This window comes from Nansenia antarctica, assembly GCF_963989245.1.
Source record: "Nansenia antarctica genome assembly, chromosome: 9".
Taxonomy (NCBI): domain Eukaryota; kingdom Metazoa; phylum Chordata; class Actinopteri; order Argentiniformes; family Microstomatidae; genus Nansenia; species Nansenia antarctica.
In genome coordinates, this window is record NC_137679.1 from 17,128,136 (window position 1) to 17,153,955 (window position 25,820).

The window sequence follows — 25,820 nt, forward strand, 5'->3', positions numbered from 1 at the left end:
CACTTCATCTTCAATGACCGACCGTGTTTGCGAGCAAAAGATCTGAGTGTGTGCGTTTATAGCCGAACATGATCTGTCTTTCACAGTGGCTCAGCCACTCGTCGATTTGTGCAAGACGCTATCACAAGATAAAAATGCACTGACAAAGCTGTCCGTTTCCAACCAGCACGCCAGCTATTTAAACACACATGGCCTTGCCCCGGAATTTTAAAAACGGCTATGTGAAAAGCAAAAAAAAGCAAAATTTTCAATGAATAACGACGAAGCTACAAATCTTAACATGGACAAAATCCTCAATGTCCTTGTTCGTTTTTTTGATGATGATCTGGCCAAGGTAACAACACAACACCTAGCCAGCAGGAAAGTAAACATCTGCAACTCCTCAGCCCTCATGCAGGAGCTCAAAGATATCCTGGAGTCCAATGGTCTTGACTGGTCACTAGTCATCAGTATTCTGCTTGACAACTGTGCAGTGATGAGAGGAAAGAAGACTGGACTGGAGACACAAGCAAGGAAGGAGAACCCTAACCTGCTCGACATATGTGGAGATACAGTCAGGAGTTTATGCGATTGTATGCAGAAATATATAACTAGGATCTACTAACGACATCTACTGCTTCACATTAAGAGCAGTATTCGACAGGTATTTGCAGCGTAATACCTAGCAACCAAGTTGTTCAGTTGTCAAACATGAGTTGGTAAGTTCTGTCATGTTTCATGGTGAACAATGCCGCCAAGGCCATGATGAGCCCATTTACCTCTGAGGTGGAAGGATTCTGCAATGACATCTATTATGATATAGAAAAGTCCTCAAAACAGAAGGAGATCTTTGCAGAGTTCCGGTCTCTTCTTCATCAACCAGTCAAGAGCTTAATCAGGCCCATCGGCAACCGCTTTCTACAGATCCTGGAGGTGTGTATAATGAGGGGTGAAAGCAACAAAAATGTAGGCTATTCATAAAAAAGATTTTTATATTAATTAATGTGTATTACTTCCACCCCTCATAGGTGTGCAACAGGTTACATGAACTTATGGATGTACTAGTGTTGCACTACTACCATGTGTTGGATCCAAATGAAGAGCATAAATACAGGTAATGCAAATTATGTTAGTGTTAAATGAACAGTTCACTGTAAATGATTTGTACTGTATTGCTTGTGTTAATCTGTAGTTAATGGTGTAGAGACTAGATTTCGGCCACGTAGTGGTGAAGATAATCATTTGCTAAAAATGTAATATAAAATTCATGAATTAGTTAAATTAGTATGTAACATGAGCATCAACATGAGCATTGCATTTTCCTTACCGGAGAATACGTTTTCAGTTTCGGCCTATTTTCCTGGTTTTTAACTGTAGCCTATCCAAGGCCATTGACATTGACAATTTATTTGAGTTAACAGGTTGAGTTTTAATCTGTAATCCACAATGAAACAAAATCTGTGTGTGTGTGTGTGTGTGTGTGTGTGTGTGTGTGTGTGTGTGTGTGTGTGTGTGTGCGTGTGTGCGTGTGTGTGTACTGCAGATGGCTTCTTAACCAAGTGTTTGAAAGGCATGCACTAACATTTGAGGAAAGGGCCAGAGTAGATGTTCTTCAGCAAGAACAAGAGGCAGCATCCCGAATGAGAACAGCAGAGAATCAGAACCGGAAGGCACGGATCTCTGTTCTCTTGGAGTTTGATAGGTTGACAGCCTTGATTGACATGTTCAGAGGTATATTACAAGTAGGCTAACTCGAGTGGCAATAGCTGTACATGAGCGCACAACCCTGACTGATGTTTTATTCCTCTCAATCCAACAAGAACAGAGTAATAATGACTGCTAGTGTAGCATATTATATGTGTCAAACCTTTTGATTGGTAGTGAATATATTTAAATGTTCTGTCATGTAATTGCTTTTTAATTCTTCTTCTTCTTATTATTATTATTATTATTGTTGTCTGTATGCACCAACAACCATAGCAAATTCCTTGTATGTGAAAACCTACTTGGCGAATAAAGTCATTCTGATTCTGATTCTGATATTTTGTACTTTGTTTGCAGGTGTCCTTCCAACCTTTCAGGGATTTCTGAAAAAAAACTGCAGCATGAGAAACCCCTGGTGCACTTGCTGCATGTGGAGATGGTGGCCCTGGTCAGAGAACTGCTGTCCAATTTCATGATGCCCTCCGCCATCCCACTGAGTGCAAAGAGGCTAGTCAAAGTTGATGTCCAGAGTCGAGACTTGCAACTGTCTGACAAAAGGCTGTTTGTCGGCACACATTGCTACTCTGCACTGAACAAGGCTCGTGTCGAGGGGAAGATATGGGTTAACAATCTCTACAGCTCTCTCAGAGAAGGTTATATGAAGGCAGCAGATTTCCTCATTGACTGCCAAAGACATTGGCGTCTTATAGAATAGTAACGTTGACTGCCAGTCTTATAGATTTTTTTTTTGTTCTACACCTAGCGAGTGAATTTCAGACTTGGGTGTAATGTATTTCGGTCCCAGATGGGGGCAGTAGTTCGATAAAAGCCTGGAGAAGGAAGTGGCTTGCTGTGGGTTGTAGTAATGGCGAAACGGATCAGGGTATGTGCCAAACGCGGCGCGGAGCATTGCGGAGCATCGCGGCCATCGCGCGACTCTTCAAACAGTTCAGAGTCGGATGATACAGAAAAAGTGCAGAAAAAAAAAAAAAAGGGTTAATTCTGCAGAAAAAGCTCGTTTTCTCTGTTTATTGGTCAAAATCAGGTGTTTTTGCTGAAACCACCCTATGTTCTACGGCCGATTTCTAAACACTCAAAGAGGCTAGAAACAAACTTTCTTTTTCTGATGAAAGAAGAGAGTCTAAAGTTTTGGTAGATATGTTCAATGTTTATGTAGTCCGAAAAGTCAATATTTGGTGGGTCTTCAAAGTTCAGCGAAAATGCCCCAAAAGTCTGGCAGTGTGGAGCTCTCCGCTCTGAACATGGCTGGCAGTCAAAGAGTTAAAAAGCTTCCTCTCGACAACCACATCATCACTGCACTCTCGGCTTTGACTCCTTCTTTGATTCAAGATGAATCTGTCTGTGGGGCTTTCATCACATTAGGCAAGGCCTTGCCTAATGTAGTTGAACCAGAGATTGGTCAACTAGATGAAGAGGTACGGGCATACCAAATAGATGTGGACCTGGTAGCTCGTGGCCAGAGTTACACCCAAAGCCTTCACTGCCTCCACTGGACCTCCCAAAGCCTCCACTGGACCTCCCAAAGCCTCCACTGCCTCCACTGGACCTCCCAAAGCCTTCACTGCCTCCACTGGACCTCCCAAAGCCTTCACTGGACCACCCAAAGCACTCAAATCCTCCACTGCACCACCTAAAGCTTTCTTTGGACCACCCAAAGCACTAAAATCCTCCACTGCACCACCTAAAGCCTTCACTGGACCAGCCAAAGCACTCAAACCCTCCACTGCACCACCCACTGCCTCCACTGCACCACTCAAAGCGTCCTCTGTCTCCCCTGGAACACTTAATGCCTTGAAAAGGAGTGTCTTGGAGAAATTGCAGGGCTTTGTTTATGACCCAAAAAGAAGGAGAATATAAGTGATAGTGGCTTAATAAGTAACCAGTTTGTTATTTTAAAGACATGTATATATTGTATTCTGTATTGTTATAGTGATAGTGGCTTAATAAGTAATCTGTTTGTTCTCTTAAAGACATGTATATATTTTATTCTGTATTGTTATAGTGATAGTGGCTTAATAAGTAATCAGTTTGTTCTTTTAAAGACATGTATATATGTTATTCTGTATTGTTATAGTGATAGTGGCTTAATAAGTGATGCAATCAGTTTGGCCTTAAGTGATTTAATCAGTTTGTTCTTTTAAAGACATCTAAATATATTATTTTATTTTGTATTGAGTATAAAACAGTATTAATGCATTTTAACATTGAGACATATATGTTGTATTGACTATAAAATAGTATTAATGCATTTAAACATTGAGACAAGAAGCTGTCTTCTGTACCCGCTCTCCCAATATCTCAAACTGTGACCCCCCTCCCCAAGAAAAAGTTTCAGGCACAGGATTTTTTCCCACTTTAAGCCCTGCAGAGCCCTCGCTCTCGCCCCGCTATTCCGCTCCTGGCGGAGCCCTCGCTCCCGCCCCGCTAGTCCTCCCTTTCGGGACCCGCTCCGTCCGCTGCTGGCAGAGCCCTCGCTCTCGCCCCGCTATCCCGCTCTTGGCAGAGCCCTCGCTCTCGCCCCGCTAGTCCTCCCTTTCGGGACCCGCTTCGTCCGCTGCTGGCAGAGCCCTCGCTCTCGCCCCGCTACTCCGCTACTGGCAGAGCCCTCGCTCTCGCCCCGCTAGTCCTCCCTTTCGGGACCCGCTCCTTCCGCCCGGCTCCCTGCACCTCACCCCCTTTCGGGATCTCGTGCGTCCTCGCCGCGGCTCTCTCTCTCTCTCGGTCTTTCAGTGTCTCCGTCCGGCAGGTACTTCCTGCCCTACTCATCTCCCGAGGGAACAAACACACACAGGTTAAATAGACCAGTGGAACAATGAGTCTGATCACTGACACCTGTCCGTAATCAGCCCATCATTCCCCTCCAATGGCAGTCTAGCTCCCTCTGCAGGCCAGAACGCGCCATGTTCCCCACAGTATTATTGCACATTCATTTGTTTTTAGTGACTTTAGTGACACATTCTTAGTGATCGAAAAGCGAGTTTACCTTGCACTTGCTCGTATCGGTCTCATACACAGCGAACGTTGAGTGTGTTGCTATGAATGGATTAAACAACACAGCATTAATTCAGCAGGATATGTATTACATATATAATATTCAATATAATTGAATACATTTTTCTGCGAACGTGAGTGTTCAACATAGAACTAGCCGCGTCTGTCCGTAGTCAAAAACGAGAGGTGCAAAGTGTTGCTATGAACTGACAAACCGTATTAATTTATATTAACAATTCCGTTGATAAAAACAATTTATAAAGCCAAGCTCAGTATCTGGACTTACCATAAACGGATGCAGTGAAGCTGAAGGTGACAAAACCGATGGACTGACAGTTCGAAATTTCATGCCGAGTTGTTTGCATATGATGACGTGCACCACCACTAAAGCATTTGGGCGACATGATTGGACACCACTAAAGCATTTGGCGATATGATTGGACACCACTAATGAACCTCGCTCTCTAACACTGAGCTACATCCCCAACCTAGAGCTGCAGGCATTTTCCCGTTCATTCTCTGGATAATGCTAACTTTTCCCATTTATTCTCTATGGGTATGTGTAATATATTTTGTTTTTGTTGCGACGTTCAATACTTCAGCAAGCGGAGAGCTACAGATCAAATGTAATGGTGATTTACACAATATACAGGAGGATACCATGTCATTAAAAGCATTAGGTGTACCGATTGTAGCCTGCAGGGGGCGCTATTAGCCCACCATCCCAGATATTGGATGTGACGTGTTATAAAGCTCCAGTTGTTGCATGTTTGAATACTTTATTAGAAGATTTGCAGAAGTAGGTACATGAAAGTACATATTACATACAAGGTCAACTAACAGGATAAAAACCCAAGAAAGCCACTGGCTTATTTCAATTGGGGTCCTTGATACTTAATTAATCGTTACATGTAAGACAGACAAAAAACTAGTACTATCTACAAGATAATACAGACAAATAACTAGTACTATCTACAAGATAAACATACATCCAACATGGGAAGAACAATACAACAAAACATAAGGTATGTACAGCGGGTAGGACAGGTGGGGACATACACCACAGGTGGGGGCGGGGGACAAAACACAAAGTATGTACAGTGGGTAGTTCGGGCAGGGGGACAGACATATAATATGTACAATGGGTAGTTCGGGCGGGGGGACAAAACAACAAGTATGTGCAGTGTGTGGTCATGGTGGGGGGGGGGGTACAAAAACACCAGTAGATTTAGGCGGGGGGGAGGGCGACATAATAACATTGCGTTTGCTCAGAGTGTAGACCAGGTAGGGGGGTGGGACAAAACAACTAGTATGTGCAGAGGGTATTTCAGGTGGGGGGGGGGGTGTGGGAGACATAACAACAAAACAACAAGAATATATAGAGGTGCAATGGTGAACTCGAGTCTGCGTGCATATCAATATATATCTAAAGAGTAATCTCCAAGGAACCGAGTCTGACAAATTCTTGCATTCAGACAGTTTTTTCTTCAAACTGATCACTTATATCATTCTCTAATTTACTACTTACACAGTATACTGAAACACTTTATTAGGAACACCTATACACCTTCTCATTCATGCAATTATCTAATCAGCGAAACGTGTAGCATCAGTGCAATGCCAGTGCAATGCCAGCAGCTTCAGGTAATGTTCACATCAACAATCAAAATGGGCAAAAAATGTGATCTCTCAGTGATTTTGACCGTGGCATGATTGTTGGTGCCAGACAGGCTGATTTGAGTATGTCTAAAACTGCTGATCTCGTGGGAATTTCGCGCACAACTGGCTCAAGAGTTCACTGAGAATGATACAATAAACAAAAATCATCCAGTGAGCTATGGAGGGCGGACGGAAACACCTTGTTGATGAGAGAGGTCAATGGAGAATGGCCAGACTGGTTCGAGCTGACAGAAAGGCTACGGTCAGTCAGCTAACCACTCTGTACAATTGTGGTAAGCAGAAAAGCATCTCAGAAGCACAATGCATTGAACCTTGAGGCAGGCTACAACAGCAGAAGGTCACATCGTGTTCTACTTCTGTCAGCCAAGTACAGAAAGCCAAGGCTGCAGTGGGCACAGGCTTACAAAAAATGGATCCCAGAGGTCAGCCTCCTTCAGCCCTGCCTCAGCTAAAGAGAGGCATCAGGTCAGTCATGTTAAACATGCTCCTCCTGTTTTGCTTTATATATCATGAGTGGTTTAACCAATAGTAGTTGAGTATTTTCTTGTCAAATAATTTTTACTCCCACCACAGGAGATTCCTCCCGCTGAGCAGGACCAGTTCACCAACATGATCAATCGCGCCCAGCGTGGACGTATGGATGAGCAGCGCTGTTCCTTAGGTCCTACTAGGAGCACCCCCTCAACTCCGAAAAGCTCCAGTACTGTACTCTACTCCGAACTAGACACAAACACCCTGCTCTCACTCAAGTTGATATTCAGGCTCCTGTCGTCTTCACTTTGATCCTTTCTCTCTTACAGGTCCAGAAGCTGATCAGTTTGTCAGCCTCTTCACCAACTCTCAAGGCCGCCAGCTGGGTGGCCAACTCATGTCACCTGCTTCTCCAGGGATACAGAATGGAAAGAGTCCATCAGAGGCTGGACAGGATTCAGACCGCCTGTGTTACATCATCTCCAAAGCCCAGGTGGGTCTCATACATGGCAGAATACAAGTTCTCATACAGTAGGTTAAGTTATCACAGGTTAGCTACAGTGGCGGCTGGCCGATAGAGGGCGCTGGGGCGCCGCCCCCACCTTCACTTCCTAGTTGCGATTTATAAAAGTTTTTTTTTTTTTTAAATAAACATTGTTTATTCACAAAATGCGGCTGATATTCTGTCGGCGCCTATCAGACTCCAGTTTTATTTAGGAAGGAGCAGTCCAAATCAGCCTCTCAAACCCACACCACCCTTCAACCAAGCTCATCTAGAGATCCGCAAAGATCAGCCTCCTTCAGCCTTGCCTCAGAGTATGAGAGGATGCAGAATCCCCAAGCTCAGGTACACTGAATAATTTTTATTATATGATATGATAATAATAATGATATGTTTAGTTATATTTAGTATAGTTTGATGTTGATTTGTTCATGTAGCTTTCTGTACATTCTCATCATCAAACACCATCAGGCACTTTTATTTCCTACTTTTTATTTTTACCAATGTTTGCTTCACTACAGTCCTGAATACGGTAAATGGCTTTATGTTTTCAATTACTTTCCAATAACAATGGAATATTTTCTACCAAAAGGTAACACTGAAATTGTCCATGTCCTTCAGCCCACAACTGGTAAGCCTACCGTATGTACAGTATGCTATTGTTGACTGTTCAGGGAGTGGTCAGTGGAAGAATTACATAGAAAACACTAATGACAATGGTGTATTTTTGTATGTAACAAAAATGATAAGATCAAGTAAAAGACCAGTGATTTGAATATTAATTTGGGAACTTTGAGAAAAACTTTAATTAGAATTGAACATGACTTTTGGTATCTTTCACAGGGACGCAAGGCACACGACCGGTCATGCTCTTTCCCAGAGATCGTCCTCACCTTGGGAACCCCAGGAGAATCCCAGGTTATTCCTCTGAGTCCAAAACCAGGCAGACCACTCTCTGTTAACCTAAACCTGGTTCCAATAGAGGGCAGTCATTCCAGACCCTCCTCCCCCAGCCTGGCAAAGCTACACACCATTAGGAGACCTTCCTCTCTTAATGCAGCAGCTCCCAGGCATCCCTGCCCTGGGCCTGCTTCACCTCATCGGGATGCACTGAGGCGACCACAACCAAGCCCACCTCAGCCCAATAAGACCAGCCCCATGAGCCCAGATGAAGACTACTTCTCCCTGATCCAGAGAGTCCACACCGCCCAGATCCAGAAAGCAATGGGACAAGGAGATAAGGGGAAAGTAGATCAGGGAAAGGGGAAGGTGGATCCAGGCACAGGGGAGGGAAAAGGGGGTGGAAAGAAAGACAGGGAGGAGGGTAGGAGGAAAAGATAGCTGGATAATGGTATTAGTATACCACATGTACTCAAATGACTGTAAACGTGTAATCCATAATACTGCAAATATACAAAAACAATCATGTTACAAGAAAAACATAAAATACATTCCTGGTTCTTTAAATCAATCAATAAGTAGGTTACTTCTGTGCTGTTTACAAATGTTTAGAGGTAGAAACCCTGTTATTGTACAAACTACCTTCTGACAACACTGAAATTGACAAAGGTTTGTTGAGGTCACGAAACAGTAATTCAAGTATAACAGTAAAATTGGTAAGAAGCCAAAATTGAGTAAAGAATAAAAATGAAAAAATAAGCTACAAAGTCATGTGAAATGTAAAAGGTTAAACTACGCTGCATTTTTGGGTGTAAGGAAATGTGCAATGTGTAAGGTGCTTTGAGACTTTTTGTTATTAAAAATACATTTACATTAGGTTATAACCTTATGTCTTATAACAGTAATGAACAATATATTAGCAAAAAATACATCATATAATACAGCAAAATATACATCGATGACTTAAATCACTAAACCTTTATGTTTGCATGTGTGTATTAAAACATATTTGGGATTGTTTATGTGTGTGTGTGTGTGTGTGTGTGTGTGTGTGTGTGTGTGTGTGTGTGTCTCTGTGTGTGTGTGTGTGTGTGTGTGTGTGTATAGGTCAGAGGCAGGTTGAGTCAAACTGTGTGTGTGTCTGTCTGTCTGTCTCTCTGTCTGTCTGTATGTGTGTGGTGTGTGTACAGGTCAGGCAGTTTGAGTCAAACTGTGTGTGTGTGTGTGTGTGTGTGTGTGTGTGTGTGTGTGTGTGTGTGTGTGTGTGTGTGTGTGTGTGTGTGTGTGTGTACAGGTCAGAGGCAGTTTGAGTTAACACAAACTTTGGGAGCCCTGAGTATAGCTGACACAGTGGGGACTGGGACCAGTTCCTTCTTTGTGAAAAGCTGTGTTGTGCTATGCACCTCTTTGCTCCATACAAGCCCAAAAAACATCTTTGTCTCTTATGGCCAAAAGTCGGTACAGGCTCCAAAGTTCTGGAGCGATCGACACATACACATTTAACCATACACATTAAAAAACAAACTTAGTTCTATGTAAGCAAATCATTGTGCACTCAGTTCTAACTGGTCAGTCCTTTATTTCCATTCACTTGATGCTAAATATCCCCCCCCCCCCACACACACACTCTGGATGAATGATTGGGGTGTGTCTCACAAGATGATTGGGGTGTGTCTCATCTGTCCATGCACACGGAAGCGGTACACACAGGTGTATTCCAGGTGACCCCAATTACTGAGGATAGCCAGCTCAACATAGCGATATGGGGTGCCATTACGGTCCTGAGAGAGAAAGAAGGAACAACATTTGGGAGGTTGAGGGATAGAGGGGTGGAGAAAAATGGGAGCGAGCAAGAGTGGATGAATGCTAGGGTAGTCAAGCTGAAGAACATCTCTACATGTGTCTCTATTGATGGATTTCATGTGCGACCACAAACATCACCACAAACATCTATTAAGAATGTTTGAACACTTTTTTTGGTACTATGTTCCCTATGTACTTCAATGTTATCGCTCTCAGCTCACAACTCATGCATTCACGTACCAACATGAAATCCATCTATTGGTACAGCACTTTAGTGGAGTCTATCACTCACAGGCAGTTTGAAAGTCTGGATGGACTCTCCTGCCTGGTCATATATGAATGTTCCAAGTAACCTTCCCTCTTCACCCTCAGTAGACATTCCCTGAGAGAGATGGAGGAATAGATAGAAAGAGAGAGTATTTTGATGCACTTATAAAGAGACATCTTTCTTGAAGGACCGATCCGCAGTTGTGAATTGGCTGGCCACAATTCAGGGTAAACAACATTGGAACAACAGGGAAAACATTGTGTTGAGATTTGAAAAAGTAACATCAGTTACTCTACACAACAGCCTTCAAAAGTGAAATCATAAGGAGCTAGCAGCATGTATGGTTCATGAAAAGCTTTCAAATACTTTTTACTCAAGTGGACTACTTACTCAAATGATTATTCCATTGGTTTCATTGTGCCAGGCAAAATAAAGTGTCAAAATAAGCAACATGGACAGGGGATAAGCAACAGCAATGGAGGCATCAACAACAGTGAATACCAGTACAAATGTGGGGAAATGCATCATTAACATTAAACCTCAGTGTATTGCTCTGAATTTCTCTGTGTAGTGTCATACACAATAGATTTAATTTATTAATGTATGAATGAATGAATGAATCTTTTTATTTTGAACATGATTTAAAATAATAAAAGAACAAATAACTAATACGAAGAGTACAGGCCTATCAATGTTCGAAAGAGAGTAGGATGAAGCCTACGCTTATCATGTCCTACCCCTATCCGTCACTCTCAAGTGAGAACAATTATACTTAAATTATATAATCTAGTTAATTAATTCATACATTTCTGTATCAACAGTACTAATAATGTTTCATTCTTAATATTGAAACAACACTAAATAAATAAATAAACATAATTTTCCATTCTTAATACTGAAACAACACAAAATGAGTTAGTGAGATTGGTGCGAGCATAACCCTTGTTAAAGTTGTGGTTACCTCTCAAATGATATCCCTTATCCCTCTCTATAAATACATTTTGAATGTTACCTGGGAGTTCATGAGTCTTTGCTTTATACATTAACTGTGACAGTTTAAATTTGAATAAGTCCATGAGCTTTAAGGCATTTGACATTAGGAACAAGTTATTTGTGTGATCACGAAATCCGACCTTATGTACAATTCTCATAGCTTTTTTCTGTAGTGTAATCAATGATTTTAGAGTGCTTTTGTATGCATTCCCCCATATCTCCACACAGTAACTCAAATAATATTTTGGTAAGACAAGACAACAATAAAGAGTATACAACATCCTCTGTTCCAGAATATGTTTTGCCCTACACAATACACTCCTTGATACTTTGGATCTAACGTATCTTATGAGATTTCTAACAGAATTTACTGTCTAATATTACTCCTAGAAATGTGTATTACTCAGGTTGGGGTGTAAGAGGTTTAAGGTGACTCACATAGACTTGGAAGTCCTTGGGGGTGCTGTCGATGCGTCCTGTGGGGGAGGTGAAGCGAGGCAGGTGGTCCAGGGTGACGTGACTGATCAGGACGGGGTGGGACAGGGCAATCACCAAGGAACCCTGCGCCCCATGGAACGCCCAGCACTTACCAGGCTGTAAGACATGGTGACCCTAATGGGAGGTGAGGTTTGGAGAAGGTTACCGGTGAAGTGGGAGAACTTCAATTCTGCCCGTATCTTCTTCAGTTCTCTTTCCCCCTCTGAAGTGTCAAAATGAATTCCGATTGGTCTACCTGCTAAACAGCTCCTAATTGAAGTACTTAAATCTATATAACATGGGCAACAGGATACATTCTTTCTCCTTCCTGTGTCCTGTTGTGAGGTTCTCATCATGACCTGTGGTCATCTCTATCTCTTTCTGCTCGCCTCATTTGATTCATTCTATTTGGCCATTCTTGCAATAAATATGCTTTGCTATTAACAAACAAAAGTTTTAAGTCTCTGCCAAACCTTTGTGTGGAAACTAATATTATTAAATGTGACTGGGTCTTCAGACTAGCTTGAATATGAATACTAGCTAAAATATTATAATTATATATTAATTTCTTATTCAGAAATCATCAAAACAAAGCTGAGATGTTATAATAAAGTAAAAAGAAAATGAGTTCCTCTAACCAGTTTGGCATTTATTTATTCCAACATCACCCATGTTTTTGTTTTATCTCCACCCAAAAATACCTAGTAAATACTATATTTTAAACGTAATTATTATTTAGCCTATTTTTGTGAGAGAAAGAGACGGAGAGAAAGAGACAGCAAGAGAGAGAGAAAGAGACAGCAAGAGAGAGAAGTTGGTACCTGGATAACTGTCCGTGGACTCTCTGATGGATACAACAACGGAAACCGAAACAACTTAACACAGGCATCACGGAAATGGTAGGTTTCAGAACACCTACTGCTGACCACGCTGGCACCTGCACAAACACACACATACACACAGCTCTGAGCATTCAATAGTCTACATTCTAGTACACTCAGCAAACGTCAGTGACGTTGTCTGGGATGTGGTAGAACAGGAGATTCACAGTTTGAAAGTGCACCTAAAAAATCTGCATGAATTGTGTGATGTAATCATGTCATCATGGACCAGAATCTCAATGGAATGTTTCCAACATCTTGTGGAATCAATGCCACAAAGAATCGAGGCTGTTTTGAGAGCAAAGGGAGGCCCTACACAGTATTAGTATAGTGTTCCTAATAAAGTTCTCAGTGAGTATATAATGTATGATGTGGTAAGCATTTACATGTGTCACATTCAAATGAAACACCACATCTAGATGCTAATGAGCAGTAAATCACAAACCTTGTGACTCTAAGGCGAAGTCAGGCATTCTCTCTGCCATTGGAGGACTGCAATCCTGACCAAACTGTTTAATGCATGACACGCGCGCGCGCACACACACACACACACACACACACACACACACACACACACACACACACACACACACACACACACACACAGAGTTAAGATGCTTGTAACATGCAGCAGCAAACTGCCAATCTTGCAACTCTGGCAGTCATAAAAATGTCAGCACTGTATTCACTGAGCATGACCTGACCTATTAAGCAGTTGTTGAAATAGCTGTATTTTGGAGAAAATTAAATGGTAAGAGACATACAGGAATGAGAAACGGGCATTACCATGGCAGTCTGGCACTCCTGGGACGCTACCCTCTGTCTGAGGAAAGTGGTGACTCTTTTGAGGTCCCTCATCTCCTGGCTCAGCACGGCGGTGATTGCCCGTACGCTGGTGTATTCGGCCCGGAGGTCTGCCATCTCCTTGCCCAGCACGGTAGTGACGGAGCGGATCCCGGCTTGTTCCACAGTGAGTTCTGCTCTGAGGTCTGCTCTGAGGTCTGCCATCTCCTGGCCCAGCACGGTAGCGACGGAGCGGATCCCGGCTTGTTCCACAGTGAGTTCTGCTCTGAGGTCTGCTCTGAGGTCTGCCATCTCCTGGCCCAGCACAGTAGCGACGGAGCGGATCCCGGCTTGTTCCACTGTGAGTTCTGCTCTGAGGTCTGCCATCTCCTGATCAAGGTGTGTGCGATGCTCAGAGTCCACACTACAGACAGGACAATGCAGTACAATAAACCTTTAGGGGCAGTTTCCCGGGAACAGCCTAGGCTTAGTCCTGGACAAAATCACATCATGGAAATCTCCATTGATAATGTTTTTTAGTCGACAGTACACGCAATCATGTTCGGTATCAGACAGACTCACCTCTTAACTCTCACTCCCACATTTCTTATGTCAGACTGCAATCTTTTTACCATCTGTGGGGAGGTGATTAAAACACATAATTTACATTTACATTTATGGCATTCAGCAGGCGCCTTTGTCCAAAGCGACTTACAACAAATACATTTGACTAAGTAAGTGAATAATCTATCCACCAGTCATAGCCAGTCAGAGAAAGTAATCTCTGCTCAGGCTTGGGGCCATTGGCAGTCGTCGTGCTAGACCATCGTTTCTCAACAGGGGGCGGTACCGCCCCCCAGGGGGCGTTCAGACAACACCGGGGGGCGCTGGAACAAATCTTTTTAAAAGGGGGGCGTTGAGGTGTTCTTGGGGGGCGGTCACGCATAAAGTATTTTTCTCATGAAAAACAGCTGTCAGCAGTGTTATTACGGGTACGATCGTAAATGCACGAACGGTCAGTTCGCTCGGACAAACCGTCTTTTCAAAGGTAGTATGGGTAGATCGCATGGCATTGAACAAAACCCCAAAGGGGAAAAAAAAATAAAAAAAAGTTTGCCTATCATCCATCCTCACTATGGCTTTTGCCACTTGATTGACATACAGGTAAGCCAGTCTGAGATCTGATCTTTTCACCTAACACACGGTTCACCACGCATGCGCAGTCAACAGCGCCAACTACAAAATACTAAATACCGGCGAGACTAATTAACTAGTTAGCCTTCCAATTTCTACTATTTACTATTTTAGTACTAAAGAAAGGGTATACAAATGAGTGGGGAAGCTGGACCAAGTAAGAAACCAATAACGTACAACTTCCATCCAGAATGGGAGGAGGACTTTTTTACACAATTTTTTATATATTATTATATTATTATTATATTATATTATATATATTTATATATTTTTTATATATTGGAAGTGCGTCTGTCTGATCTGCAAATCTACGATGGCTGTTTCTCTATGATGGCTGTTAGAAGAAGGGAAATGTGGCAAAAGAGTGAAAACGTACGGCTGCAACGATAGCTTCTTATCGCGTCAGTCACGTTCTTGTTAAACACAAGAAGAAAACAAAGACGGCGAAATTGTGAAAAAAGCGTTTCTCGAGGCTGCAGATTGCCTTTTCGATGATAGATCCACAGTGGCTGATGACACCTTGCAACCAGCTCCTACAGCCCTGACTACTAGAAACTAGCTGCCTCCTCCCAGTGCCAGGTCTCCCACTAAGGTAGAGAAATTACTTTATTTCCTCCTTTCAAACTAGGGAACTACCTGTTTTGTATCTGTATTTGTGATGGTCTTCTCCTGTGTGGCTGTGTGACAGAGAGAGAGAAAGTGTACTATGCAGGCTGGGAACTGTGTGTTGTGTGTGTGTGTGTGTGTGTGTGTGTGTGTGTGTGTGTGTGTGTGTTTGTAGTACGTACGTGTACGTTTGCGATGTTTAAACTAGACTGGTAGATCTTGGCAGACTGGCTACTTAAAAAGTAGATCTTGGTTCAAAAAAGTGTGGGCACCCCTGCCTTATACCATACCACCATACCAGAACATCACAGCAGGAACAACCTATCTCAAAAAAGCGATCGTATTGTAACCAGTCCGGAAAGCTCTCTGTCGCTTACCAATAATCGAACCTAGAGAAATCAGCTACGAATGTCCCCTCCCCTCGCAGGTTCATTACAGTATATTGCATAAATGTATTACTGTTAAGTGTTGTTGTGGATGTTATCCCTAGTGCCATTCTGAGGTTAGCATTGCGATGTGTTCGTCTTAACGTTTACAAACTAAAATATACGATCGCTTTTTTGTGATATGTTGCTCCTCTGATGTCCTGGAAACGAACACATAAGCACTCCGAACAGCTGTCAGCGTCTTTTGTTGCTATAGGAAACCACTACTCTGCTTGCGATTGATCAGCTGTCAGCAGTGTTATTACGGGTACGTTCGTAAATGCACGAACGGTCAGTTCGCTCGGGCAAAACCGTGTTTTCAGTCAGAGCACCCATCTCTGAGCGCTCCCAGAGCGCAGAGCTCTGAACTTTGGAACTTTGTTATGTTTTTATATGAGAAATTCGAACTAAGTGGTCAGTTTATGAAAATAATACCATAGAATACTAAATAACATATTTAAATAATAGCCCCCTAGCGTTTGCCGCCATATTGTGACACCACCCCCCCCCCCAAGTCCAATCAAAAATGAATAAATATTAGCATCATAAAACAGCAATTTGGCGAAATGCAACACCAGCACACTTAAAAAACAAACAATGTTAGTTGTAATATACAGTTTTGTAGCCTACTGTTTGTTCTGCACCGGACATGTGTGAAATCGCTGCTGTGTTATTGTTGTTCTGTGATATAACACAGAATATTAGTCAACATTAATATTCAGGGAAGAAAATAAGCCTACTTTTTTTGATGGGGGGCGGTAAGAGACCTGGATAATGGACAGGGGGGCGCTGGCCCAAAAAAGGTTGAGAACCACTGTGCTAGACATAGGGGAAACAGTAGGGGGTCGTAGATGTCTCAGGAGAAACAGTTGGGGGTAGTAGATGTCTCACGAGGAACAGTACAGGGGGGTAGTAGATGTCTCAGGAGAAACAGTACAAGGGGGTAGTAGATGTCACAGGAGAAACAGTACAGGGGGGTAGTAGATGTCTCAGGAGAAACAGTACAGGGGGGTAGTAGATGTCTCAGGAGAAACAGTACAGGGGGGTAGTAGATGTCTCAGGAGGGACAGTACAGGGCGGTAGTAGATGTCTCAGGAGGGACAGTACAGGGGGGTAGTAGATGTCTCAGGAGGGACAGTACAGGGGGGTAGTAGATGTCTCAGGAGGGACAGTACAGGGGGGTAGTAGATGTCTCAGGAGAAACAGTACAGGGGGGTAGTAGATGTCTCAGGAGGGACAGTACAGGGGGGTAGTAGATGTCTCAGGAGGAAATCACAGCCTTATTCCCGATGGGTCTGAGACTGATGGCTGAATCTCAAAAGTCGGTATAAGTTATTTTACCACCCGGTATAAAGCAGGCACTAATCTTGCCCACAGCTCTCTCTCTCTCTCTTCTGTTCTCTCTCTCTCTTCTGTTCTCTCTCTCTTCTGTTCTCTCTCTCTTCTGTTACCGTGTAGACCTAATGAACTTATTCAGCATAGTCTTGTGTTTCTACTCCCTTCATAGCCAGTGTTATACTTCCCGTAGTGCAGTGGCGGGCGGTGCATTTCACACCTAGGCCTTCAGTGATGTCCGACACATTCCTACCTGAATTATTCTACCTCTTAATACCATCGTTATGACGCCATGGCTCTAGAAACTAGACAGAAACACAGTATAACCGGGCGTTGCATCACCTTAACATAGTCAGACAAGTACAACAGAGTTATATTAATATTTCCGAAGCATTTTTAATCAATAAATCCGCATTTACAATGAAGAGTGTTAAACTAACATCTTTAAGATCGCTACATTACCCACGTCTGTCGTCTTGTCCACCATAATAGCGACAAAGGGTGCCTTTTTAATCTCCATTTTGATTTCTTCTCCCATCACTTCAGCAATAGCAAAAATCAGGTCGTTTTGTATTTTGCCTGACGTCCCAGTAAACACTTTGTTTGTGGACAGGTGGTAATGTACATCTGGGTTGTTTTCAGCAAGAAAAGAAAGCGCACTTGTTCGTTGAGCTGTAAATCCACTCGGGTGTCCCCAATAAAGTCCATTCATTCAAAGGTGTTCAAAAGTCCCACATCTACCGGCATAGTTACGCATCTCAATAGTGAATATCAATAGTGCGTATCAATAGTGCGTATCCAATCAAAAGACGTGCTGGGTGCTGACATCATTGAGCCTTACAGCAGGCGCCGTTGTTGCTATTGCTCGCCGACTCGAAATCTACGTAGGTTTCCACTAGGAACGCCAGAGGTTTACTCGTTCAACGTTAAGTTACAGGTCGTATCCGCGGCACGGTTTTTTGTGCAGGCGGGCAGATTTCGGAGCCCCCTGGCAACACATTTTGATTGGATAAAAGCTCTAACACAAGGGGTAGTGGTGGTCTAGTGCAGTATTTTTCAACCACTGTGCCGCGGCACACTAGTGTGCCGTGAGAGATCATCAGATGTGCCGTGGGAAATTATCAAATTCCACTTACCGTATTGACCTGTATAAGACAGGGGTTTTTTCCCCGGAAAAAAGTCTGAAAAAGTTGCATCGTCTTATATTCGCGCCCTAGACTTTTACACGTCAATATTAATTCACAATAACGTATGGCGCCAAAAGACTGTTCCCCATGCGAGCCACCGTGTTTCTCCCTCTCACACACACCCCAGTGACGGTGCCTGGAGAGATGGAGACACACTCACACACACACCCGCGGAGAGACACTGCAGAGACACACTCACACACACACCCGCGGAGAGACACCGCAGAGACACACTCACACACACACCCGCGGAGAGACACCGCAGAGACACACTCACACACACACCCGCGGAGAGACACCGCAGAGACACACTTGGTTGGTCAAGTTAACAAACAACAGAGGAGGAGTTACGATGCCAATGTTAAGACCATGGTGGTCAATGAAGCAGAGGCATCAAACAACTGTCGAGGAGCCAAGAAATATGATATGACAGAGTGTAATGTTAGAAGTTGATGAGCCCAAAAAGATCGGCTTAAGAATGGTAACAGTCAGAGAAAAGCGTATCGCCGTCCGCAAAGCGGCCTCTTCCAGGTGATTGACAGGAGGGTGTGTGAATACGTGACTGAAAAACCTAACAATTGTATGCCCATAGCCTACCCCAAGATGATAAAAAATAACCTACATTGTTTCATTCATTCATTAAGACGATTGCCAGATGCATTGATGACATGTCTGCAGACATTGAAAATGTTGTTTTGGAGAAGATACGTGGCAGTGGGCAGTTTGCTTTGCAACTTGAGTCTTGGCTCAACTCTTGGCCAATGCACGCTTTGTGGATGGAGACACAATCACAGAAAATTTCTTTTTTTGCAAGACATTGCATAAAAAAAACAACAGGGGAGGACTTCAGTGGGACAGCTGCGTAAGTGTCTGCACTGATGGAGCAGCAGCTATGTTGCCGAGATTTTACCAGCGGAGATAGCTGTTGTTCGTATGGTAAACTTTGTAAAAACAAGACCTCTGAAAAGCCGCTTATATGCAGCATTATGTGAAGAGATGGGAGCCCAGCATAAGACGTTATTGCTCCATACGGCGGTCCGATGATTGTCCCGCGGAAAAGTGCCGGCCCGCGTGTTTGAGTTACGGGAGGAGCTGAAAACCGTTTTAACTGATGAGAAGTGTGATGACGCAAAGCTGCTTGCAAGTGACAAATTGTGCGCGAGGCTCGCATACATGGCCAACATACAGGGCCAGGCTTCGCACTGAGTGAGTATAACGACAAGTTCTTATAATGTTACGTATATGATAGGCTACTATGTATCATTTTGTAACATTTGGGATGGCGGTGTGCCGTGGGATTTTTTCAAGGTAAGAAATGTGCCGTGGCACAAAAAAGGTTGAAAAACACTGGTCTAGTGGATAGTGAGTTGGACTTGGGATCGGAAGGTTGTGAGTTCAAATCCCGCCTGAAGCCACACCACTACTAGTGTGCCCTTGGGTAAGGCACTTAGCCCTCAGTTACTTCAGGGGGAATGTCCCTGTAATTCGACATTGTAAGTCGCTTTGGATAAAAGCGTCTGCTAAATGGCAAAATAAAAATAAAATAACATAAAGGCCAGCCCTCCAAATCTCAATCGGAGACTGGAAGCAGCGCAACCAAGAGGAAAGCTATGAAATGAAGAGAATAGACTATGGGGAATCATTAATACATATTTGTGGAAAAAATAAAATGTATATTCTGATGATGTTTAGGCCAGCAGAGAAGGCCTTGCTGGCCCTGACGGCACACCACTGCCGTAGTGTGACTCTTACCGGGGTTAATCAAATCTATCTATCTGATGTTCATGTGTCACAGTATCCTGGGTGGAAGTGATAGAATCAATCACACTGTCACACAGCTACTTCTTTGAAAGAAAACCATTTATTGCTTTGAGTGAGGTGCATACGTAGGTCTGTTGTACTTCATACGTAGGTCGGTTGTAGCAGACCTAGGAGTTGTTGTAACAGACCTAGGAGCTGTTGTAACAGACCTAGGAGTTGTTGTAGCAGACCTAGAAGCTGTTGTAACAGACCTAGGAGTTGTTGTAGCAGACCTAGGAGCTGTTGTAGCAGACCTAGGTGCTGTTGTAACAGACCTAGGAGTTGTTGTAGCAGACCTAGGAGCTGTTGTAGCAGACCTAGGAGCTGTTTTAGCAGACCTAGGAGCTGTTGTAGCAGACCTAGGAGTTGTTGTAGCAGACCTAGGAGTTGTTGTAGCAGACCTAGGAGCTGTTGTAGCAGACCTAGGAGTTGTTGTAGCAGACCTAGGAGTTGTTGTAGCAGACCTATTAGGAGCTGTTGTAGCAGACCTAGGAGCTGTTGTAACCGACCTAGGAGTTGTTGTAGCAGACCTAGGAGTTGTTGTAGCAGACCGAGGAGCTGTTGTAGCAGACCAAGGAGCTGTTGTAGCAGACCGAGGAGCTGTTGTAGCAGACCGAGGAGCTGTTGTCGGGTCAGACTTCTCACCTCTGAGACAGGTATCTGCTTATCCTTCAGAATGTCAATCTCTCTCAGTATGTTATTGGTGTTGTCTTCCAGAGCTGCATTTATGACAGCAGTAACATCCTGTAGAAAGAGATTGGAGATTTAAAGGAGTGGTTTGTGTGGTTTTGAGACTACACATGAGTGGTTTGTGTACAAGTCTTCGAGTACTACTACTACTAATAGCTAACTTGCATCTCGAAATCAAGTACCCAGACCACTGAGATAAGATCCCGACATGTCAAGTGAACAGGTCATAATAAATATTTGCTTGAAAATAATTTTATTGAAAATAATAAATAATAAATAATAACAATTTATAAAACAAGAAAATAATTCAGACAATATATCATATTTATGAAATCTTAATAAACAAATACAGTAGCCTACACTCTAAAAGAAAAATTGGCCCCATCAACAGGACTCAGCCCCTTGGTCAGCAGCAGAAAGACCCGTGGTCATCATCTTATATACAGTGCATTGCTCATAGATGGCTATCATGTTATACAGTACATACCAGGGTTTTTCCTGGGTCAGAATGAGGGCACACACACACAAAGAGTTAAGATGCTTGTAGACATGCAGCAGCAAACTGCCAATCTTGCAACTCTGGCAGTCATAAAAATGTCAGCACTGTATTCACTGAGCATGACCTGACCTATTAAGCAGTTGTTGAAATAGCTGTATTTTGGAGAAAATTAAATGGTAAGAGACATACAGGAATGAGAAACAGGCATTACCATGGCAGTCTGGCCCTCCTGGGACGCTACCCTCTGTCTGAGGAAAGTGGTGACTCTTTTGAGGTCCCTCATCTCCTGGCTCAGCACGGTAGTGACGGAGCGGATCCCGGCTTGTTCCACAGTGAGTTCTGCTCTGAGGTCTGCTCTGAGGTCTGCCATCTCCTGCAAGTACCCAGACCACTGAGATAAGATCCCGACATGTCAAGTGAACAGGTCATAATACATATTTGCTTGGACACAACAATAGTTTTTATTTGCCTACTTTCTGTAAAGAGTTACGATTTGACAACAAAGTGGCCGTACCTTTATATGTTGTATGTAACATACAATGAACATTTTATGTGTAGCTCTTTTGACACACCTTTATGACAGAGAACCAATATATCACACAAATGAAGACAAAAAGTTAAGAGGTAGATGGCAAAGGGAGGAATGTTCTACCCTCATCTATTTTCTCTACCACATGAACCAGGAAAACCTGGAGGGCCCAGCGATACACTACAATTATGCCTTATGCTGTACAAACTTCAGTAATGGTTTAACAGATGCCCTGCGTCACTTAGAAAAATGGCACAAAGCATGGGATGAAGTAGGCGATAGCATATGGCCCCCAAATTAAATTATGTATTTTCTAGGTTCAGCGCAAGCAGTAGGTGCAATTAGCAGCACAGCAGCTGAAACATTAAAGCTGACAGCGGAGCAAGAGAGAGAACTCCAAGTTAGGATTCTCAGTTACTTCAGATTTGTATATAAAGCCTGGTACACACATAAAGGTAATCTGGACGATTTTGGCCCGATTTCTCCCCTTCTGACCAAGGACAGCAAACGCCTGATTATCGGATGGCTCTAAAGATTATCCTACAAGATTATCCTGTTGTGTGAGGTGTGTTAAGAGTCAATTTCTCCTGACAATCTGCTCGGAAAATGGTCGGGCCGACGATCTTAAATATTAAACGTGTTCAATATTTACGATCAAAAGTCCTCTTGTGTGTGGGCAACTCCCGAGTCCCAACAACTCTCGAGCAGGGTTGCCAGATGGGCAGTTTTTTGGGTGGAATTAGCGGTTTTTAGACTGTGGTTAGGCTGGAAAGTGTCAATCCCATCTGGCAACCCTGCTCCCGAGTCCGATTGTGACGTGGATGGAATGTAGCCAATCAAGAAGCGAGCTGACTTCTTTCGAGATTTTCGAGATTTCTGGCTTGAGTGACGAGACTCTAGACTGCCGTAGGACAGATCTTTATGTATGTTGTGTGCTGTATTGAGAATATCGGAACACACCACACACAATACGATCAAAACTGTTCAATCCATGATTTTTTATCTTCATGTGTGGGGTCTCTCTCAGATAAAAAATCTGAAAATCTTTATGTGTGTACCAGGCTTTAGGCAAGACCTGATTAACAAAACGAGAAGATTTCTACTACAGATTTCATATTACAGCTGTGTTTAGTGCTATTCAATGCAAGATAGACACACTGGCTGGCTGAGGTCTGACTGAGGTCTTAAAACAGCTGTTATTTCATCATTCATTCATTAGGCTACAATTGAATATGCTTTATAGGTTTTAGGTCAAACATGGCCAATAATCACAACATTCTCAATAAAGCTCAAACATGACAAATAATGTATACTGTATACCCCTCCCCCTGGATTTGGATAAATATTACTTGACTTAATTACAACTGTTTCACCTTTCTATAACCAAAACACCAATAACTTAAGATAAGATCAAGCCTACAGACACCAAATTCATTAATGTTAATGTGTTTAATAATCGTGTAGCATAATATTTCTCATACTTTTCCATCTAAGCTGGATCTTCGTACACTCTACATTCTGATAGTTTTTTCTTTATTTTTTTCTTCCCTTGCTCGCCTCACTTTTCTGACAATTAAATCTGTTAAACAATGAATGAAGTTTGCCTTACCGTTTCCTTGGAAGGCAGGGTGATGACAAACGTGCTGGGGTACAAGTACCAAACGCCTGAGAGCCAGAGGGAGAAGGGAGTATCAGAGAATCGAAAATAGGACTGAATACGTTATCAAGTGGTATGCTCCACTATCCTCAACAAATCTGCAACATGCTCCATGCTGTCGGTTGATTGAAACAACACCCAAGCTGCTAGTGACAAAGCTACAATGTCTGTCTCTGAAATTCATGATATTAGCTTGCCATGTTAACTGGTGAAATAAATTATTGGTAGGGATGGGAATCGAGAACTGGTTCCAGTTGAGAAACGGTTTCAAATTGTTCGATCAATCGGAATCGTACGCCTCCAAGGATATCGATTCCTTTTATTGATGCTGCCATATTTTTCTTACAGTTTTGCGTTGCAAAAACTAATGAGTCATGACGTCAAACTCTGTAATAATCACAATACTATAACCGTGATTTATAGAAACTTCTCTTTTAATAACGTCCATAGAAAGAGGGCAATCAGATATGCAAATTGAAATTAAACAACGTGGAAATCTGTTGCTAGCAGCACAATCGCGGGTCTGTAGTTTAAACACATTTTTTATTCATTTGTTTGTCAAGTCTATTTATGTCTTGGAAATGTCTTTAGGATAACCTAACCCTACATGTTAATGATGTGGTAGGTCAGGTGGTCAGAACATATGTACTTCAAAAGGCACAAAAAATCTTTTGTGGAAAATGTACTAATAGGGCCAAAGAGGTCACATCATATATATCACTGTGAATAGCTTGCTGGTGGGCTAGTAACACCACACAAGTAGGACTTATGAATCTAGAATGAAATGGATGTGAAGTGACACTCACCGAAAGTCAAGAGGAGAAGAAGCAGGATGGCCTTCCTCACATCAATGTTGAACAATGCACCAGCTACAGGGAGAGAGAAAAAGGCTAATGTCAACAAACAAACAAGTAATGCTAACAAATGATCTACAGGAGAGAGATAATGCGAATTGTTAAGTATACATTACTTGATTAAACACATGCACGCACGCACGCAAACACACACACACACATGCACAGACACACATACACACACACGACCAACGTGCGCATACACACCGCAACGCAACACATCTGCATACACACCACAACATGCACATGCACACTGCAATAAACACGCACGTACACACACACACACACGTACACACACACACACACGCACACACAAACAATGGGATCAACGTTTGCGGAAGTGTTTGTGAAATGGTTTGCGGAAGCAAGATTTTGTGCTAATTGTAAGATTGTTGGTAAAAACAGACATTGTACATTTGTTTAATTATTATAATTGTTTAAAATATATTTTGGGTGTATTCAGCAATGGCATGTTCAGGTCAGAAAGAGGCATACAAATGAAAAAAGATCCATCCATCTATCCATCCATCCATCCATCCATCATTTACCATAAGAGCAGATCACATCCATTGTGCCCCTCTGTGTTGCTGCCTGAGATGAGGCCAAGCCTGGCCAAGGATGTACAAAAAACTGTGGGCCAATGTCCTGTGTACGAATACTCATACTGCCTACCATTAAGTAGGCATTTTGTGTATACAGGAATAAGAAAGTTCTGAAAGTATGCAAAATTCAGTCTAAACTAATTTAAACTAAATTCAATGTGTCACTGTACTTACCACAGCTGGCAGTGGTAGTCCTGGCACTCTGAAAGCCATCAGAGGAAGAGTCCCCAGAGGTGTCAGTGCTACTCTGGCTTTGGGCTCGGTGGCTTACCTGACTGGAGAGGCCCTCACTGGACGTGTGCAGGCTTGGGGGAGGAATACTCACCCTGGGGGGCACGGCTGGGGCCATACTCACCCTGGGGGGCACGGCCGGGGCTGGGGCCAGAACAGTAGCAGGTGCTGGGGAAGCTGCCTTATGCGCACCTGTTCTCCTCTTATTGTATCTAAGAGAGAGAGAGAGAGAGAGAGAGAGAGAGAGAGAGAGAGAGAGAGAGAGAGAGAGAGAGAGAGAGAGAGAGAGAGAGAGACAGGGAGAGAGAGAGTGGATGGGGGGACAGAGAACATTAGTACACAAGGATTTGCATTCCTTGCTAATGCCTCTACATCAAGTGTGACACACACACACACACACACACACACACCTCCGAGGGCTCTCTTTGTACGAGATCCTGCTGACGTTACCGTCCTCGTCCGTCTGGTCGTTCAAGCGAGAACTACGGCGTAACATGATTGAGAGAGGGAGAGAGAGATTGTTGTTATCGCATGGCTTGCCCCTTCCATGTAGTCAAGCAGAATTTTGCACCAAGAGACGACCAAAATGGTTCACTCCCAACTCAATACTTCAAATAAGATAATTTCATTTGCAGTTATAGTACAGTTATAGTACATAGTACATTTATAGCAGTTATAGTATGAAGTATCTAGTTATAGTATCCTACATATTGATAACAACATTATAAAGGATAATATGCATGATGTGGTTAATAGCT

At 43.0% G+C, this 25,820-nt stretch overlaps 3 protein-coding genes across 3 annotated transcripts in view; 1 reads left to right on the forward strand and 2 right to left on the reverse strand.

Moving 5' to 3' along the window:
• Positions 1–8,689, forward strand: part of LOC308165404 (glutaminyl-peptide cyclotransferase-like protein) — a gene marked incomplete at its 3' end in the record, with an annotated part of 42,525 nt that extends 33,836 nt beyond the window's left edge. Inside the window, exons 7-10 of the mRNA XM_080539562.1 lie at positions 6,739–6,797; positions 6,949–7,009; positions 7,176–7,339; positions 8,192–8,689. Of these exons, the coding sequence (XP_080395688.1) occupies positions 6,739–6,797; positions 6,949–7,009; positions 7,176–7,339; positions 8,192–8,689 (782 nt within the window). The remainder of the gene's footprint in view (positions 1–6,738; positions 6,798–6,948; positions 7,010–7,175; positions 7,340–8,191) is intronic.
• A 1,211-nt stretch (positions 8,690–9,900) lies between these two features.
• Positions 9,901–13,840, reverse strand: LOC308165405 (SUN domain-containing protein 1-like; the record flags this gene model as incomplete). The annotated part of the gene is made up of 6 exons (XM_080539563.1): positions 9,901–10,029; positions 10,344–10,433; positions 11,751–11,924; positions 12,611–12,726; positions 13,116–13,179; positions 13,457–13,840. The coding sequence occupies 6 exons, from the start codon at positions 13,838–13,840 to the stop codon at positions 9,901–9,903; spliced, it is 957 nt and encodes a 318-aa protein (XP_080395689.1).
• Positions 13,841–14,065: 225 nt separating this feature from the next.
• On the reverse strand, positions 14,066–25,558 carry LOC308165406 (uncharacterized protein; the record flags this gene model as incomplete). Its single annotated transcript, XM_080539564.1, has 7 exons — positions 14,066–14,088; positions 20,552–20,744; positions 21,401–21,562; positions 23,328–23,383; positions 24,182–24,244; positions 25,006–25,157; positions 25,473–25,558. The coding sequence occupies 7 exons, from the start codon at positions 25,556–25,558 to the stop codon at positions 14,066–14,068; spliced, it is 735 nt and encodes a 244-aa protein (XP_080395690.1).
• Between the last annotated feature and the right edge of the window lie 262 nt (positions 25,559–25,820).